The sequence below is a fragment of the Glycine max genome, chromosome 20 (genome assembly GCF_000004515.6).
Source record: "Glycine max cultivar Williams 82 chromosome 20, Glycine_max_v4.0, whole genome shotgun sequence".
Lineage (NCBI taxonomy): Eukaryota > Viridiplantae > Streptophyta > Magnoliopsida > Fabales > Fabaceae > Glycine > Glycine max.
This window is the reverse complement of record NC_038256.2, coordinates 43,272,311-43,290,828: the sequence shown is the minus strand read 5'-3', so window position 1 is coordinate 43,290,828 and position 18,518 is coordinate 43,272,311. Positions and strand designations below refer to the sequence as shown.

The following is an 18,518-nucleotide window of genomic DNA, read 5'->3' as shown; positions in this document are numbered from 1 at the left end:
ATCAGTTAAAAAAATAGCATTAGTCCAACAGAAATTATTTTTAATATCATTTTTATGATGGCGCGCAAACAGCCATTTCGTACGTAGATTCTAATTAAATTATTAGTATTTCCATAACATTTGTATTTTCCAACGTCAGCAACTAATCCTTTTCATTCATAAACGGAAAACAAAAACTGATACTACCAAAGAGTGCAAGTGGGCAAAAAAACAATACCCACAGTATTTATACCTTAAACCAAAAATTACCGGACAACCATGGCACTATTCATATGAAGAGCAGCAAAATAGATTCCACATTTTCTGCTTCTACCTCCTTTTCTTCTTATTTCATGTGCACTCACTCTTGTATGTTGTATCTCATCTTTCTTCTCTCTATGTACAGTGAAGTGTTTCCATAACAAAGCCTAAAGCCCAAAACAACTCAACACCTTCCTTTGGTCTTCTGGCAAACTGCAAGAAGTTAAGTGCTTATTCCCTCTTAAAGCTTTACTGCCTTAGCATCATATTTGTCTTTGTGGTTCCTTGTTGTGGCCCATTCCTTCTTGCTATGGGGTATTTGTATCTCTTGCTGATTTCATATTTGTCTGCCTTGTTGTATGCTGCTTCTGCATTGAACTCTGATGGGTTGGCTTTGTTGTCCCTCTTGAGGGACTGGACTATTGTGCCTAGTGACATAAACTCCACATGGAAGTTGTCTGATTCCACTCCGTGCTCATCTTGGGCAGGAGTGCATTGTGATAATGCCAATAATGTGGTTTCTCTAAACCTCACTAGTTATTCTATTTTTGGTCAATTAGGACCTGATCTTGGACGTATGGTTCACTTGCAAACCATAGACTTATCATATAATGATCTATTTGGAAAAATTCCCCCAGAATTAGACAACTGTACCATGCTTGAGTACTTGGACCTTTCTGTAAACAACTTTAGTGGAGGAATACCTCAGAGCTTCAAAAACTTGCAAAATTTGAAGCATATAGACCTTTCATCTAATCCGCTGAATGGTGAAATTCCTGAACCCTTGTTTGACATTTATCACCTGGAAGAAGTGTATCTTAGCAACAACAGTTTGACTGGTTCAATTTCCTCAAGTGTTGGGAATATCACTAAGCTTGTCACACTGGATCTTTCTTATAATCAGCTGTCAGGGACAATTCCCATGTCCATTGGAAATTGTAGTAACTTAGAGAATCTATATTTGGAAAGGAATCAATTAGAGGGAGTTATTCCTGAGAGTCTAAATAATCTCAAAAATCTTCAGGAGTTATTTCTCAATTATAATAACCTTGGAGGCACTGTTCAATTGGGAACTGGAAATTGCAAAAAGTTGTCTAGTTTAAGTCTTTCTTACAATAACTTCAGTGGGGGTATACCATCAAGCTTGGGGAATTGTAGCGGTCTAATGGAGTTTTATGCTGCACGGAGTAACTTAGTTGGCAGTATACCATCAACCTTGGGCCTCATGCCCAACCTTTCTCTTCTAATCATTCCAGAGAACCTATTGTCTGGGAAAATACCTCCACAGATTGGTAATTGCAAAGCACTGGAAGAGTTGCGTTTGAATTCCAATGAACTTGAGGGAGAAATTCCCAGTGAATTGGGAAACTTGAGTAAATTACGCGACCTTAGATTGTATGAAAACCTTTTGACAGGAGAAATTCCACTTGGCATATGGAAAATTCAAAGCCTTGAGCAGATCTATCTGTACATTAATAACCTTTCGGGGGAGCTACCTTTTGAGATGACAGAGCTCAAACATCTTAAGAATATCTCCTTGTTTAACAACCAGTTCTCCGGAGTCATACCTCAAAGTTTAGGAATCAATAGCAGTTTGGTGGTGTTAGACTTCATGTATAATAATTTCACTGGTACCCTTCCACCAAATCTTTGTTTTGGAAAGCAACTGGTGAAGCTGAATATGGGTGTCAATCAATTTTATGGTAACATACCTCCAGATGTGGGAAGGTGTACAACTCTTACAAGGGTGAGACTTGAAGAAAATCATTTCACTGGGTCTCTTCCTGATTTTTATATTAATCCAAATCTCTCTTACATGAGCATCAACAACAACAATATCAGTGGAGCAATTCCATCAAGTTTGGGAAAATGCACAAATCTCTCTCTTTTAAATTTGTCCATGAACAGCTTGACGGGTCTTGTACCTTCAGAGCTTGGAAACCTTGAGAATCTCCAGACTTTGGATCTTTCTCACAATAACTTGGAAGGTCCTTTGCCACATCAGCTGTCAAACTGTGCCAAAATGATCAAGTTTGATGTCAGATTCAATTCCTTGAATGGTTCGGTTCCATCAAGTTTTCGGAGCTGGACAACATTAACAGCTTTAATTCTCTCAGAGAATCATTTTAATGGTGGTATCCCAGCTTTCTTGTCAGAATTTAAAAAGCTCAACGAGTTACAACTTGGTGGAAACATGTTTGGAGGAAACATTCCTAGATCAATCGGAGAGCTGGTGAATTTGATATATGAACTAAATCTAAGTGCTACTGGGCTGATAGGTGAGCTTCCTAGGGAGATTGGAAACCTGAAGAGTCTGCTAAGCCTGGATCTATCTTGGAACAATTTGACAGGAAGTATACAAGTTCTTGATGGGCTCAGTTCATTATCTGAATTCAACATCTCATATAATTCTTTTGAAGGTCCTGTGCCACAACAGCTAACAACATTACCAAACTCTTCTTTATCATTTTTGGGCAATCCTGGCCTGTGTGGCTCGAATTTCACTGAGAGCAGCTATTTAAAGCCTTGTGACACAAATTCAAAAAAGTCAAAAAAGCTCAGTAAAGTTGCAACTGTGATGATAGCACTTGGATCTGCAATATTTGTTGTTCTGCTGCTGTGGTTAGTATATATATTCTTTATCAGAAAAATTAAGCAAGAAGCCATAATCATTAAGGAAGATGATTCTCCAACCCTTCTTAACGAAGTGATGGAAGCTACAGAAAATCTAAATGATGAGTATATTATTGGCAGAGGAGCTCAAGGAGTTGTTTATAAAGCAGCAATAGGTCCAGACAAAACATTGGCTATAAAGAAGTTTGTATTTTCTCATGAAGGGAAAAGCTCAAGCATGACCAGAGAAATTCAAACCCTTGGAAAGATTAGGCATCGAAATTTAGTCAAATTGGAAGGGTGCTGGTTGAGAGAAAACTATGGTCTAATTGCATACAAATACATGCCAAATGGAAGCCTACATGATGCTTTGCATGAGAAGAATCCACCATACTCCTTAGAATGGATTGTTCGGAATAACATAGCACTTGGAATTGCTCACGGATTGACTTATCTCCATTATGACTGTGATCCTGTCATAGTGCACAGAGATATCAAAACAAGCAACATACTTCTAGATTCAGAAATGGAGCCTCATATTGCAGATTTTGGTATTGCTAAACTTATAGATCAGCCTTCTACCTCAACACAGTTATCATCTGTTGCTGGTACACTTGGTTATATAGCACCAGGTAATTCTTCTACACTGGATATGATAACAGCACCTTTTTGTTTTTGTTGTTGTTACATAACAGCATCTTTTATTTGCAAATTCTCTTATCCTAATAACATGTTTAAATGTTGGTATGCTACAGAGAATGCTTATACAACAACAAAGGGTAAGGAATCTGATGTATACAGTTATGGGGTAGTTTTGCTGGAGCTGATATCCAGAAAGAAGCCATTGGATGCATCATTTATGGAAGGAACGGATATAGTTAATTGGGCAAGATCTGTCTGGGAGGAAACGGGAGTTGTTGATGAAATTGTTGATCCAGAGCTGGCTGATGAAATTTCAAATTCTGAAGTGATGAAACAAGTTACCAAGGTGCTTTTGGTGGCTTTGAGATGCACTGAAAAGGATCCACGTAAGAGACCTACGATGAGGGATGTTATCAGGCATTTGTAGAGATGCTAAAAAACCCACATAAGAAAGATGTTCTAGTTTGCTTAAGGCTTATTTATAACTTATATAATCATGGAAAAGATTTATGTTTTGCCTCTTCTGGTTTTGGTTCTAGTGCACAAAGTGTATGTTCTATTCAATCATGCATTTATTTGTGTATAGAAAGGAAAAAAAAAAACATATGTTGAGATTAGGTGGAGTTCAATATTAAGGGTGTGTTTGGATATCGGTTGAAATGGCGTTGAACGGAAGAATTACACTTTCCAATGCACAAATGGAAAAATAATGTGAGTATTGGATTGAGTCGAAAGTCCCTCAAGTTGAATGAAACAGAAATTCAATCACACAGTAAATATAGTTCACAGCTGGTTCTACCAAAGAAAAAAACGGAATATATATATATATATATATATATATATATATATATATATATATATATATATATATATATATTTCACAGCTGGCGATGCATGCAAAAGTTAGAACATTTTAAACGTATTATTTAGTTTTGCTATAAGCCTATAACGATGACTTTGGGTAATTAATTTTGCTCTAAACTTGGAGTTATAGTTTTGGGAGATTTACTGCAATAGAAATTTTAAATGAAGGTTTTGTTGAGCCTCAAGGATGGGGGAAACATACCTCTGTGTTCAATGGGAATGAGTTGAATCTTCAATGGTGGTCTTTTGTGTTCTCTGCATTGGAGGGAATGTATGTATGAAGTCAGTATGAGTTAAAGTAAAGAGGTTAAAGGTGATACTTTGCATACTTTTGGAGGCTAAGTTTAAAGTAAAGAGGTTAAAGGCTTTTCTTTGTGTGTGCGTCGCTGTTCTGATGAAGCCAGGCCATGAAGCCGGAGAAGGTTTCGTCGGAGTAGCGGCGGCAGGAGGTGGAGGGACGGTGGGGGCTGCGGCGGTTGCGGGGTTCATAACCGGAAGTGGGGTGTCAGTTGCCCTTTTTCTTTTGTTCTGCGATTTGCGTTTTATGGCGGCTTCCAATATCTTAAAATTATTATTAACCCTCGCCGTCGTGCACGGTTACACTGGCGAGTCAAGTTGACTCCTCCAGCTTATTGCCGTCCACTTCGCCACCTGCGCCCTCCAGCACCAGGGCCACAGCTTCTCCGACGGCCTCGTCGCTCACATCCCCGACATCAACCCCGTCGTCGACGACTGCATCACCTTCGTCGAGAATTTCCGATCAGAGTTAGGTGATGGGCGGCGAGGATGTTGGAGAAGAGGCAGTGGTCCACGAGGGTGGAGAAAATGAGAATCTCTTATGTGTTCCCATTTTCAAAATAAACCAAAGCTTTTATGTGTGATGGAATGCTAGGAGTGTTTGCCATTATCTGAGTGCATTGAAAGCATGTCGTAGCATTTCTAAATATGCAGTGAGTCATCACCAAAAGTAAATATGCAGTGAATCATCACCAAAAGTAGCATTTCTAAATATCCAGGAGGGAGGAGATTTCATTCTCCTTCTCTCTCTAGAAATGGGATCATTTGATTTCTCTCATTTTCTGCCTTCTATAATCATAATGTGATTCCTACAGCCATATATGTTGTCATGAATACATCTGAATCAAACCACCAACATCTTATTCCAAATCCAACAACCCACCCCTTCATATCAAAATTCAGAAAATTTACAATTCACACATTTTCCTTATTGGTTCTCTTTGCAGCAATCTATTTGGGATTCACAAGAACAAACTACTTCAAAGTTCACTACTTGAAATACTCCCTCACATCACCACCACCCCTTTTTCATGCAATTGGGTCTCTCTTTTCACCCCCCAAAACCAGTTTCTTTGCACTCCCATTGTGTGCTATGGATGGCCCCCTTTCTTTCAGGTGGTGGGTATAGCTCAGAAGGTTGGTCCTATGTTTTGGCCCTTCATGGCCACAGAAAAATGCAATCTTTTAGGTTGGCAATTGAGCACCGTGGTGATCTATAAAATCTCTTGAGTTTTGGGAGGGTTAGCCACATGATATGAAGAACTTGGCACTTGAGTTGTACCAAAATCAATGTAGAATGAATGAGACAATTGTGATTTGCCACAGTGAACCTGGTGCTTGGTACCCTCTACTGTCTGAAACCTTTCCATGCCCTCCATCTTCTTACCATGATTTCAAGTCTCTGATTGGCAGGACTATGTTTGAGACTAATAGAGTGAATGATGAACACATGGAACGCTGTAATATAATGGACTATGTTTGGGTTACTACAGAGTTTCACGAGTCTACATTTGTGCAAAGTGGAATTGATCCTTCCAAGGTGGTGAAGATTGTTCAACCTGTTGATGTGAAGTTCTTTGATCCTGTGAGGTACAAGCCATTGGATCTTGCTTCGAGAGCTAAACTTGTCTTAGGTTCTGGTGTGAGGAAGAGTTGTGTTTTTAAGTGTCTTCAAGTGGGAGTATAGGAAAGGGTGGGATGTGTTGTTAAAATCATACTTGAAGGAATTCTCAAAGGATGATTGGGTTGCTTTGTACTTGTTAACAAATCCTTATCATACTGACATGGATTTCGGGAACAAGATATTGGATTTTATGGAGAGTTCTGATATGGTAGAACCAGTTAGTGGTTGGGCTCCAGAGCATGTGATTGATACTCACATAGCATTGAGGAAGTTTCCGAGGTTCTTCCTTCCAGAGGGGAGGATGGGGGAGACCACTGGTGGAGGCCATGTCAATGGCATTGCAGGTTATTGCGACAAATTGGTCAGGACCAACTGAATTTTTGACAAATAGCTATCCACTGCCTGTGGATAGAATGAGTGAAGTAACAGAAGGTCCATTCAAGGGACATCTTTGGGCTGAACCTTCCGAGGATAAACTTCAGGTTCTTATGAGACATGTGATGGATAATCTCACTGAAGCTACAGCTAAAGGCAGAAAGGCAAGGGAGGACATGATATGACAGTTCTCGCCTGAGATTGTGGCCGACATTGTTGCAGACCACATACAGAACATACTAGGACAGTGAAGACTATGAAGTTTCTGGTTCTGTTTCTCCACTGCTGTTGTGCTCCAAACTTTTCTTGTGATTCACTCACAAGGAGATTGAGATTGTATGTAGAAGTATTGTTATTTCTTCAGGGAATGATTGAGGCACAGTAACTTAACCTCCGGAAGGTAATGTCTTCGATAATTAATTCTTTTTCTTTCTGGGAATTTTCACTTAAGAGATATGCATTTGTGGAGGAACACAATACTGTTTGTCATGGAAAATCTTGATCATTTTGGAAGGGATTTTGATTTGATAAGATAAACAACATTTATGCCTCCTCTTTTGATCTACTTGAAAGAAAAATATAACTTCATCCTTTTGCAAATAATCTGATTTACTGAAGAGTAATGCTAGTGAAACACAACAATTATATAAAATGATTTTATAATTATGTAAAAAATATGTTCTATTGTGTGCCCATGGCACAAGATAAGAAGTCAAATAGAAAATTTGAATTGAAGAATAAAGTATTTATTTTAGTTTATTGGGGACACAAAATTCATCCACTCCTTTCTTTTTTAAGTAATTTAAATCATTTAATAAATTATATTTAATGTTTTCATGCTATGTACCCACAAAATAGACAACCCCAAAAAAATGAATAGAACTCAAACTGTCTCACATTCACTGATCTATGATACAGCCTTCCTAATCAATGATTCTGTGGACAGTTTTGCCTAAAGGTGACACAATTATCCAGCAACCTGCCATCCACTCAGATTGTTACCAGTAGTCGTTGGTCTCAAGGGTTGAAATTGATCAGAAGACCAATCTATTATATCTGCTTCTCTAAAATCTCTCAAGTATTGCACCTAATTCCTCTTGTTAGTTTAGGCATAGGAACCTTTCTTTGGGATTACAAATGCTGACATTTGATCTGATTTTGCAGTTTTTGTGATTTGAGTCAGTAATAATTTGATTTGAATCAAGCAATTGTGAAGTATCTCAGTTGATATAGATTAAATTGCAAATTTCAAACAGTAGTCTCATAGATGTTATTGGGACCTTAGTTTTTTTATTGTGGTTGTTCCATGTTGCCGTTGTTGAATAATGACTGATCATGTTGTAGCCAACCATCTGGTTGTTCTGGTAAAGGACATTAAGTTGCATTATAGAGCCGTGGTTTCTAAGTCAATAAAAAGATTGCTGCTCTGAGGATCTTGTATGCTCTTATTGTGCTTGTTTTGAACTTGCAAAATTCTGATTGAGCCATAATTATATGTTTGGTGCCCATAGATATTCAATGTTGTTACAAAGTACCTAGAATCTTCACTTATCCCAAACAGTTATGTTCAAAGTTTTTTTTTATTTTGTCAGATAAATTCCACAGACTTCCATGCACTCTCAGTGTACCTGCAACATCATAACTCACAATATATTTATAAAAGTTTGAAATATCTTTAACCTGGAAGAATTAATTTATCTTACGAAGTTTATCACCCAGGAATAGTTACATACATTCAATACTATCTATACCATGAGTGTATTAAGTACAGGAACTAATCAAGGACTAAATTAACAATTATTTCCATACTCATAAATCATAACTAATTAACTAATTTCCATAAGTCATTGATTACATACATTCAATCTTATCAAGTGCATTAAGTGAAAATTAATTGCCCTGAATGGATCTGCTTTAATGATTTGTATTTATGCTGCTAGACTGCTGTTAATGGCTCTTAAAAGTTAATTTGTTATTCATTTACCTGATTGCAAGGGCATTTCAACTGCTTATTGTTAACTTAGTTAATACTCTGTATGCTGTAAAGCATTACCAAGGATTCATGTGACAGATCTTACTCTTTCTTAATGCACAGTTGTAGAAATTATTTCCTTTGTATTAACTTCATTTTTTAACTGAAAGTCCATAGTAAGTTCTCTAACCTTATCTACTGATAAGCTCTTCATGTTATATTCATAGATTACCTTGGAAAATACTGGACAGGTCAGAGATGCATGCATGCTTATATAAAGCATGACCTCATTTTCATGTCTAGCATTTGTGAGAAACTGGACTTCAGACTTAAATGTGTTCTCTTCCTGGGAGCTTTTGATTTGCTATTTAATATTTATCTTACAGTCTAGCTGGCTTCTGAAAACTGTTCCATCTTTGCCTTCAAATAGAGAGTTCTTAATTGAAAATTCATCTGTTGCAACTATGATTTCTTCATAAATAAGTTTATTTTTGAAATTCATATTGGGTTGTTACTTTAACAGTTTGAGCATGGCAGCATGCAGAAAATTATGAACTTGAGACCTATGTAACACCTTTCAATATGAGTACTTGACTTCAGTTGTAAGACGGAGCTTCCACTTAGAAGTGATATCTGATTTGTTGAATAAATGAAAGTTTCAAATTTGTGAAAGGATATTGTCTCTGGATAAATGAATTTCGTAAATGTACAAGAAATTAATGTGAGAAATTGTTCTTTTATGTAATGTGATTTTGCTCCTTTTGCTTACTTGGTAATCCTCTATGAAAAGCTAGTACAGTTTACCTTTTAACTCTGGTCCATATGCATTAGATTGAAAATATGAAAGGGTCATTTACACCTCTTTAAACCCTATCATCAAATTCTGCCACAAGCCAAAGCTGAAGTGTGTAGGCTAGAATTTACCATTTTAAAATTAAATATAGTACTTGTAACACTCTTTTTCGTAAAATAAATAAAAAGTGTTTTATTTAAAAATTAATAAAAAATTTAGAAATTAAATAAATGAGAGAAAAAAATTTTTGTTAATTAAAATAAGTGTTTCATTGTATTAGAAAATAAAGAGTAAAATGATGTTTTAGAAAATAAAGAGATGGTTTAATTGGTTATTTATTTAACGAAAGAGTAAAATAGAGTTTTTTTTTAAATAATAAAATAAAGAAAAATAGAGTAAATAATATGCTCAGAGTACCCTAGCTATAAATAAAGATATATTAGGTTAGTAAAGAAAAATAGAGTAAATAATATGCTCAGAGTACCCTAGCTATAAATAAATATATATTAGGTTAGTTTTTACGATATGTTTCTAGGCTCTTTCTTTCTCCCAAATTTGTTTTCTCTTCTTCCTCTCCCAAAATTCTCTTTTTTTTCGCATACATCCAAATTTGTACCAGTAAAACTATAATCCTGGACTCATTAACCGTTGGATCGTCCTGAAATTTGAAAACCACTTCGAAACTTATTTTTTCAAATTCTTATAGTTGGGATTTGCAAAATAATACCATTTGCATATTATGAATTGTGATTGAGATTGAATAAAAGTGGCAAGTTGAGCATGTGCTAATTTGTAAGATATACGTGAACATGTGATAGTGCATTGTGACGTTGGAAGGTGTTAAATTGTGAACATGAGATATGGTTGTAAATAAGTGTGTGGTTAATACTTGATGTAATACTACTTGTGTCTTAAAATGTGAATTATACAATAATTCGACTTATGTTTATCTTGAGAAAAGTGTTTTATGCGCGAGGTGTTAAAGGAAAGTGGAGTGTTTCAAGTTAAGAACATGAGGTGTTAAATTTTAGCGTAATGCGCGATGTGTTAGCAGGAAAGTGTAGGGCTCTAAGTTAGAAATCCGAGGTGTTAAATTGTAGCGCAATGCGTGAGGTGTTAAAAGGAAAATATAGGATTCCAAGTTAAGAACCTAAGGTATTAAATTGTAGGAAAGTGATGACTAACAAATTCTTCGGAGTTTAAACATTAGGGATAAATATACTCGATTTGAGTGTTCATTTAAGTCTACGCTGATATAAGAATTGTATAATTTAATAAAATTATTTTTAAAATATCCATTATTCAATAGGATAATTTAGGAAAATATTTATTTTTGTTTGGGGATTAACATAATTTAATGAAATTAATTAATTTGTTAATAGGTGTGATTTTTTTTTTCTCAAGAGGGAGTAGGTTTTAACTTTTAAGAGAGGATCACTATATATGTCACTTCAAGCCTTCAAGGTTTCTAACTTTGTCTATGTCTTGTGATGGAAATGACCAGTCTTTAACGACTTGTCCCAAGAATTGTTTTGAAACACATTCTCATAGTCCACTTGCACACATTAAAAGAATTCAATTACAAAATTAAATATGTTTTCCCAAGAATTTCAATGCATTCTTATTATGGGCTTGCGTGAATTGAATGAATTCAGTTTCAAAATTAAAAAGAAATTTTGAAAAGAAGTCATGAGAGAGAAATTAAACTTTTTTATATATTGAGTTCATTCCATTCAACTCGCGTGGTTTTTTTAATATACTAGAATAACTCAAACTTTTTTTAATTGGTTTAATAGGAAAGTCACTCATAGTATGACAGAAAATAATATATTAAAGTTAGAGTAATATCACTCTAACTTTCATATATTATTTTCTTTACCATGATAAAACATGTGGAAACTATTATTGTGTGAATTAAGTGTGGAGTTGTTCCACCATTAGTTGGTTTGAACAAAATTATCTTCTATAAATAATATTTATGATTCCTACCATCAAAGGACTAGAAACTCATAATTAGGAATGACTTGAGTTGATTGCTGATGATCAAAACTAATAGCTTGAATAGTGACTCTGCCTACCATTGATGACATTATCACTAGTAGATTGTTTTGATTTTTGGTGTAATGTTTTTGTCACAACAATTTATTAAAAATATTAAGAGAGAAAACTTTGTCACCTATAACTCTAATAAATATCTATGGTCTCTAAAAGAAATATGAATTTTTTGCTACCTCCTCTTGATATTTTTAATGAATTGTTTTGCGAAAGTATTACACCAGAAACAAAATTCAAAATCAATCTGTAGTGGCATTGCCATCATGACAAGATGGAATCAATGTTCAAGTTTTTACTTATGTTCATTGGCAACAACTCAAATTATTCCTAATTAAGAGTTTCCACCATCTTCAAATAGACTTCTAGCTACCTACATATTAATTGGAATTGAATTCGCTAGGATCGGCCCAATTATTAGGATTTTGAGTAATATACACAAAGATCTAAATTTTAATCTTATTATCGCTATAATTATACAACAAAAAATATTACAGTAACTGAAATTTAAGCCATTGAAAACAATGGAATTATTTATTCTTTTTCTCGGTAATTATCATTCTCCTCTTTGTCATTAAATTTCCTAATACACGATGATGAGTGTAATGTAGAATTTCAAGGTTTCTATAAATTACAACAATCTTTTAGGCTAAATTATACTAAAAAGTCGGTAAAAAAATTTACATGAAATTGTAATTGTTCCCAAGAAACATTGTCTTGATCGGCTCGATGATTATTTAAATTTTTGCATCAACAATATGAAATACAATAAAAAAACAATCAATTTCATGCAATTCCCTTTTATTGTTAGACTTTCATCTTCTTCCACTCCACCACCATGGAGATGCCACTAGCTGCAATGAATCATCCAAACAAAGAACCTTACTTTTTGTGATGCCAAATCTTTCATCATTGAAGCCACCTTTGCCAACATTGCGGCTCGACGCACCACCAACAGCAAACACGCTTCTGATCAGCACTAGCCAATGATAGAACTAGGGCGCTAAGTCTATGGAGATAATCTATTAAAAAAATATTAAAATTTCAAATCAAATACTTGAATAAAAAATAATAAGATGAGTGAGAAAATAAGGACAATGAATTCAAATATATAAAATAAAGGAGGCTAAGTATAAAAATGTAAGATATTTATATGTAATTTTCTCATAATAAGGGCATGTATTTGCATATCCTCATTCTAATGTAGGTCTTCCATTGACACCTCGCCTTGCACAAACCGTTCTTTATGAGCTCCCTAGCCACAACAGACCGCTCCTCCGAACCAGCTTCGTTTCCAGGTCTGAAAGCTGCTTCGACCTGCTATGCACTGATCTGAATGCTGGCTGTTTACTTCTGCACCGGCACGTGTCTATAGCAGCCTTAGAGTTGTCAAAATCAGCTAACTCACCACCCCACTTAAAACACACACACAAAAATGTGTTTGTTTATGTCAAAGAAAGACACACACTTAAAACAACAAATTACATATTTTCAACCAAAGCGTTCAATTCTGTCAAAAAAAAGAAAATACTCTTTCTTATAGTTTACATTTAAAGTTCAATCTTACATTAGTGTGTATTGTGTGACAGAGTTTTTACTCTTTCTTAACTTGATTTTTTAACTCAAATCCTGATACTGTGTTCCCCAAAAGACATACAATTTGTAGGTTAGTAATCACAAAATTCATTCTCATACACCATTTGGTATGTAACAATACGTGCCTGCCATATTTCATCATGACAAAAAAAAAAAAAAAGTGGACAGATGCAATACAGGTGTTATGGAGTTCATGACAATACATATTTCATTCAGACATACAATAAATAGCCCTCTTCGCCTGCCCTATGGTTATTGCCCAGAGGAGAAAAAGAAAATAATTGTCTCGGTAGTTATTTGGAATATATTCTTTTTTAAAGCAGCCCTAAGAATCACCCAAGGTACCAGTCATTGGGAAGCCATAACAATTTCAGCCAAAGATAAGATTATTGGAAATATGGAGCAAACACTGCTAAGACTTCCTTGTAGACAGGTTTCTTGAAATCCACTGCCTGCACAGAAAAGATAAACAAAGTTCATATATTGTCTACTTGGCTTTGGACAAGTATGAAAAAAAGTTGTCATTATCACGTATACTTAATACTTACAAGCTCAATTACTTGTTCAGGTGATATCCATGACCATTCCCCAAACTCAGCTTTCTCAGTACCATCACCCAAAAGATTAATTTCTTGATCTTGTCCAGTGAACTTAAAAAGAAACCTGTGCGTATCAAAAGTGTCAAAAACACTATTTAGCAAAGCAAAAACGAAAGATCCCTTCTTCCATGCCTTCCAATTCTGATGCCTTGCCCCCTGCACTCATCCATTGTTACAAACACAACTATACAAGTATGCATATAGGCATAACTCTATAGCCTCATCATTGAATAGGAGGGTAAAAAAAATGTTAAAAATATTTATTGCCCCACAAATTGTTAGATAATTGGTTCTAGGTTGTTAAACATTATATAATTTGGTTGTGTACTGTTCTTATGAGTTTTATTCTATCCAGACAAAGCATATTCAAGAGTTTACCATTTCTGTGCCTGACCCTTCCAATCAGATCCCCACTGAATATTTAATTTCTCCCTTACTTTTGGTGGGAAGTCATAAGTTAACCAATATGGTACCTACAACAGAAAGCCACCAAGATGAACATTTATCATTATAGCAAGGAAAAAGAAAAGTTGCTTTATCAGGATTTTGTGCTAGATGAAAACTAATACTACCTCCGTTCCTATTTATAAGAAACAAGTTTTAGTGTATTATTATAACTTGTTTCTTACAAATAAGAACAGAGGTAGTATTATTGAGTGGATTAATTGACATTCATAGTTCATAGATCAGATTACAATAATTAGATGTAACATTGTAACTCTTAACATAATTAGCAGCATTGAAAGGGGGCTGATTATTTTCTTCAACACACCTCAAAGGCCTAGTGAGGGAGGATAGTAATAATTTTTTTAAAAAAAAAAAAGACCATGCACAGAGATTTTATAATTTTATTAAAGCATTTTTACTAGCTGCAGACTTCTTTTCTTCGGAAGCATCTGTGATTGTAATTGGAGTTATAAATCACTCATAGGCCACCACCAACAATAATGTTTTTGGAATGTTATCCATTTTGGTCCTCCAAAGATGTGTGAAACATCACATTGGTCCTCCATTTACAAATACATCAAATCAGTTCTCCAAAGATACACAAGGCATCAATTTTTTGCCATTAAATTGGTCACTGAAGAACATAATTGATGGTATTAATTATCACCCAAGGACCAATTTGATGTTGCTCATAAACAGAGGATCAATATCATCCTTGACATGGAATCTTCTTAGCCGGCGTATGATCTTTGCTGTTTTCATGCTTCTCGCTTAACTTTATTTCAGCAGTAGAACTAAGTGGGTTTTTATGTGGAGAGGCATGTTAGAGATATAAACCATTCATAGGACTAATTTAAGCTGTAACATTGAGTTGGTCTGTGTTCTGTGAAAATGATTTTGGTAGGTTTCATATTGAAAGACTAAATCTAGGTAGGAAAAAGTAATAAAACTATAAAGGCCCATCTGCACATGATATTACAAGGAAAACTTAGGGACTGTTCAGTTTGAGGAAACGTTTCCTATTTTCTTTTTTTGTTTCTACTTTTCCTATTTTCAAAAGTTTATACAAGATAGGAAAACAACTTTTCTTGTTTTCTATTTTCATTATTTCCTCATAACTTTAGAAAATGGGAAACAAAGTGAAACCAAAAAAACATTTTTCTCAAACCAAGTGGCCCTTAGATATCTAGATGTCTAAGAACTCAAGATTCAAGAAAATTCTAAGGTAACGAGTTTTAAGTTGTGATTATTAGGATAGATCGAAGCAGGCAAGCTGATGTTTTCTCTACCATATCTTTATGTTCTTTCTTGTACCACTGTTCATGCTTGTGAGTTTCAGATTTCTCTCAACTCGCGACCTCCAGAATAGACCTGTCCTTATACCAAATTGGAAAGCTACCAACCTATCAAAATTCCTTTCCTTCCCTTCCATAAGAAACCAACTTCTAAGTTATAACTTATAACAATCTAAACCCTAGTCTTTGTTTGGCCATTAGAAATTAGACAATATAAACCAAAATACTTCTTTTCAAAGATTCAAGCATCGCATCCAATCAAATCAAACAAAGTTTAACACATACAATACCACACCTTCAGAAGACGTTGCCCGCTTCACTCATTCTAAAACCTCTAAAACTAATCAACAATAAATAACAAAGGATGCAACTATCATACAAAGTGCTCAAATCCTTGTATAAGGCTATAAGCAGATACGGGTATCCTAAAAGGAAAGTGAGATGCAACAATTTAACAATTAGAATCACATGAACCAGTTATTAAAATGGTGAAAATTGATTTGGCACTTACGAATTAACCACAACCAAGCATGTAATTTGTAGGGTGTTAGCAAGTAAAGAAATGTATAATTTGCACCTCAGCAATCACTTCTGCAGAATTAACTCCTGTCTCTTCTCTTAATTCCCTGATGGCTGCATTTCTTGGATCCTCACCTTCATCAATACCACCCTAAAAGATGTCATTAACATGATTATTACAAACATACAGTACATCATCTCTTTCAACAAACAAAAAACTGAAAGATAAGTAAAAGCACAAACTCATCAGATTTTCTTTTTTGTTTGTTTATTTAGTTACCATCAATAACTTTTTCACAATTCCCACGCTTGTGCAACACTATGCTATTGTTTCACACTTTTGGGGGATTTTTCTTTCTTTCTTTCGTGTTCTCACAGAAAGATTATGATAATTTTTGAAAGTTGAGTTCAGGTTAAATTAACCAATTGGTCCCCGAACTATTTGAGAATTTTCAAATAGGTATCTCAACTAAAAAAAACATTGAGTCCCTAAACTTAAAAAAAAAAAAATAAAAAAAAAAAAAAAAAAAAGTCCTACCATTAGCTTTTTGTCGCTGAAACCGCAAAAAAAAAAAAAAAAAATATATATATATATATATATATATATATATATATATATATATATATATATATATATATATCATTTATGACAGTTTTAAAAATTAGAGACTCGACTAAAAAAATAGTTTAGGGGACTATTTAAAATTTCTCAAATAGTTCAAGAACCAACTGGAAATTAACCTTGAATTTATTTTTACTTTCAATTGGATTTTTATTTATTTGAATTTATAGAGATAGATTGCAACAAAGAAGAATCACTGACCTGAGGCATTTGCCAAGAATTGGGAATGTCGAGCCTCGAAGCCGCGAAAATCTGCACAGCAGAGATTGGTAAACTTCGATGAATAAAAAGCGGAAACCAAAATCATAAGGATTAAGAACAAACGAAGGAACCTTTTTGTGATTGCTCATGAGACAGATACCAACGTTCCTGCGATAACCTTCTGGAGGAGCTTCCATCGTTGCGAATGAGAGTGGCAGCAAAGAGAATTTAACGTGTTTCGAAGGGTATTTCGGGAAACGAAAAATGGAGGAAGGAGGAGAAGAAAAGTAAGCGAATCGGTATAAAGCCATTATTACATCAAGGGAAAGGAAGAGAGAGGCAAAGTGCAAAATAGAAGGCTTTATAATGGCCCATCAAGGGGGCTTGTTATTGTCACTCCTATTTTTCTTAATTTCACCCCATAAATCTTTTTTTACTACGTTGTAGTGGGATTGGGGTACACGCTTTTATGGAAGTGTTGAGGGAAGACTCCAAGACAACAAAGTTTAAGGAATCCCGCTTCGTGTCTTTCTTGACAAATTCATATAATTCCATTTTTGCTTCAAAGTAAATTTTGGAAAGAGTTATAACACTTTTGAAAAAGTACTTTGCAAATTTAGTTTTTAAAAAGGGGTAATTTTGAGAATAAATTAAATTACAAAAGGGAGGTGCATTTAGCAATTGCGTTCATGGACAAATCAAATGCAAGACCCAAAGAAAGACATTTGTGAAATTAGCTTCCAGAAAGGATGGAAAACATAAACAACATAAGGAGTTGTTGACTCACAAAACTATTGGAACTAAAAAAACTAAAGCAATGTGTCCCTTTATACTTAAAGGGAGACTTGTGAAAAATGTCATATAAAGACTTTTTGTACATAGGATATCATAATCACAAGGTGGTCATGCATATGCAAATCGGCTAAGTAGTGAAGGACATGTTTTGTTTAGTGAAGAGTTGTGTGTGTGTGTGTGAAAACTAATGTATTTTATGTCTTTTTAAGTGTAATTGTAAGTTTGTGTGTGTGTGAAAACTAATGTATTTTATGTCTTTTTAAGTGTAATTGTAAGTTTGTGTGTGCGTGAAAATCTCGGAGAGATAAAATCTATTGACATTAGTTGCACCAATATTCTAACTAAAGAAAATAAAAAGTTGTCCACAAAACTCTTTTAATTCTTGTCTTTTCCTTTGTTGTTCTACTAACCCCAAATCCTCTTTTGGATCTCCAACAATATTATTTACAAAATATCAACCCTCAATCACATTTTATCCCTAAAAAAAGTAATCATTCGATGGTTAGGATTTTGCAACACAATCGATATAGAAAAATATAGCTAAAGAGGATCTAGGTTGTTTGTTTTGACTTTTCAGTTGTTTACGTTTTTGTCTCAGACTTAATTATTATGTACAATCAAATAAGGAGTCACAATGAGTTGTGAAAGAAGGAGGAATTCATAATTTCTTATTGGATAATCCAGTATTCTTAAAATATTATTGGTTAACAAACTAAAAAAAATACATATTATATTAAAAATTATAAATAATATAACTTTTCGTCTCATGATAAAAAATATTTTTACTTTAAGTTTCTCAACCAATATTATTTATCTTTTTTATTCTATTTTTTAAATCTTAATCCCTCCCACATATTAAAAATATAATTTAATGTACAAAAATTCATAATGCACTAGTATGTCACTGCTTTTTAAAGGATGTACATTTAACACAATAAATATATGTTTTTCTATAAGAATATTTGAGACTAA

At 34.4% G+C, this 18,518-nt stretch overlaps 2 protein-coding genes and 1 pseudogene across 2 annotated transcripts; 2 read left to right on the top strand and 1 right to left on the bottom strand.

The window, feature by feature from the left end:
- The first annotated feature begins 82 nt into the window (after positions 1 to 82).
- On the top strand, positions 83 to 4,301 carry LOC100802056 (receptor-like protein kinase). The gene is made up of 2 exons (XM_003555434.5): positions 83 to 3,485; positions 3,609 to 4,301. The coding sequence occupies exons 1-2, from the start codon at positions 551 to 553 to the stop codon at positions 3,920 to 3,922; spliced, it is 3,249 nt and encodes a 1,082-aa protein (XP_003555482.1). The 5' UTR covers positions 83 to 550; the 3' UTR covers positions 3,923 to 4,301.
- Positions 4,302 to 4,390: 89 nt separating this feature from the next.
- LOC102662778 (uncharacterized) lies at positions 4,391 to 7,055 on the top strand (annotated as a pseudogene).
- Positions 7,056 to 13,253: 6,198 nt separating this feature from the next.
- LOC100814519 (nudix hydrolase 26, chloroplastic) lies at positions 13,254 to 17,096 on the bottom strand. Its single transcript, XM_003556266.5, has 6 exons — positions 16,883 to 17,096; positions 16,752 to 16,802; positions 15,987 to 16,079; positions 14,046 to 14,140; positions 13,617 to 13,731; positions 13,254 to 13,520 (listed from the first exon to the last, which is right to left on the bottom strand). The coding sequence occupies exons 1-6, from the start codon at positions 17,060 to 17,062 to the stop codon at positions 13,455 to 13,457; spliced, it is 600 nt and encodes a 199-aa protein (XP_003556314.3). The 5' UTR covers positions 17,063 to 17,096; the 3' UTR covers positions 13,254 to 13,454.
- Positions 17,097 to 18,518: the final 1,422 nt, after the last annotated feature.

Coding starts and splice junctions, on each gene's coding strand:
- LOC100802056 (XM_003555434.5), top strand. CDS start 551: ATGGGGTATTTGTATCTCTTGCTGATTTCATATTTGTCTGCCTTGTTG. Junction 3,486..3,608: donor ACTTGGTTATATAGCACCAG/GTAATTCTTCTA, acceptor GGTATGCTACAG/AGAATGCTTATACAACAACA.
- LOC100814519 (XM_003556266.5), bottom strand. CDS start 17,062: ATGGCTTTATACCGATTCGCTTACTTTTCTTCTCCTCCTTCCTCCATT. Junction 14,141..15,986: donor CTGCAGAAGTGATTGCTGAG/GTGCAAATTATA, acceptor TTTCTGTTGTAG/GTACCATATTGGTTAACTTA. Junction 13,732..14,045: donor AAGGGTCAGGCACAGAAATG/GTAAACTCTTGA, acceptor TGATACGCACAG/GTTTCTTTTTAAGTTCACTG.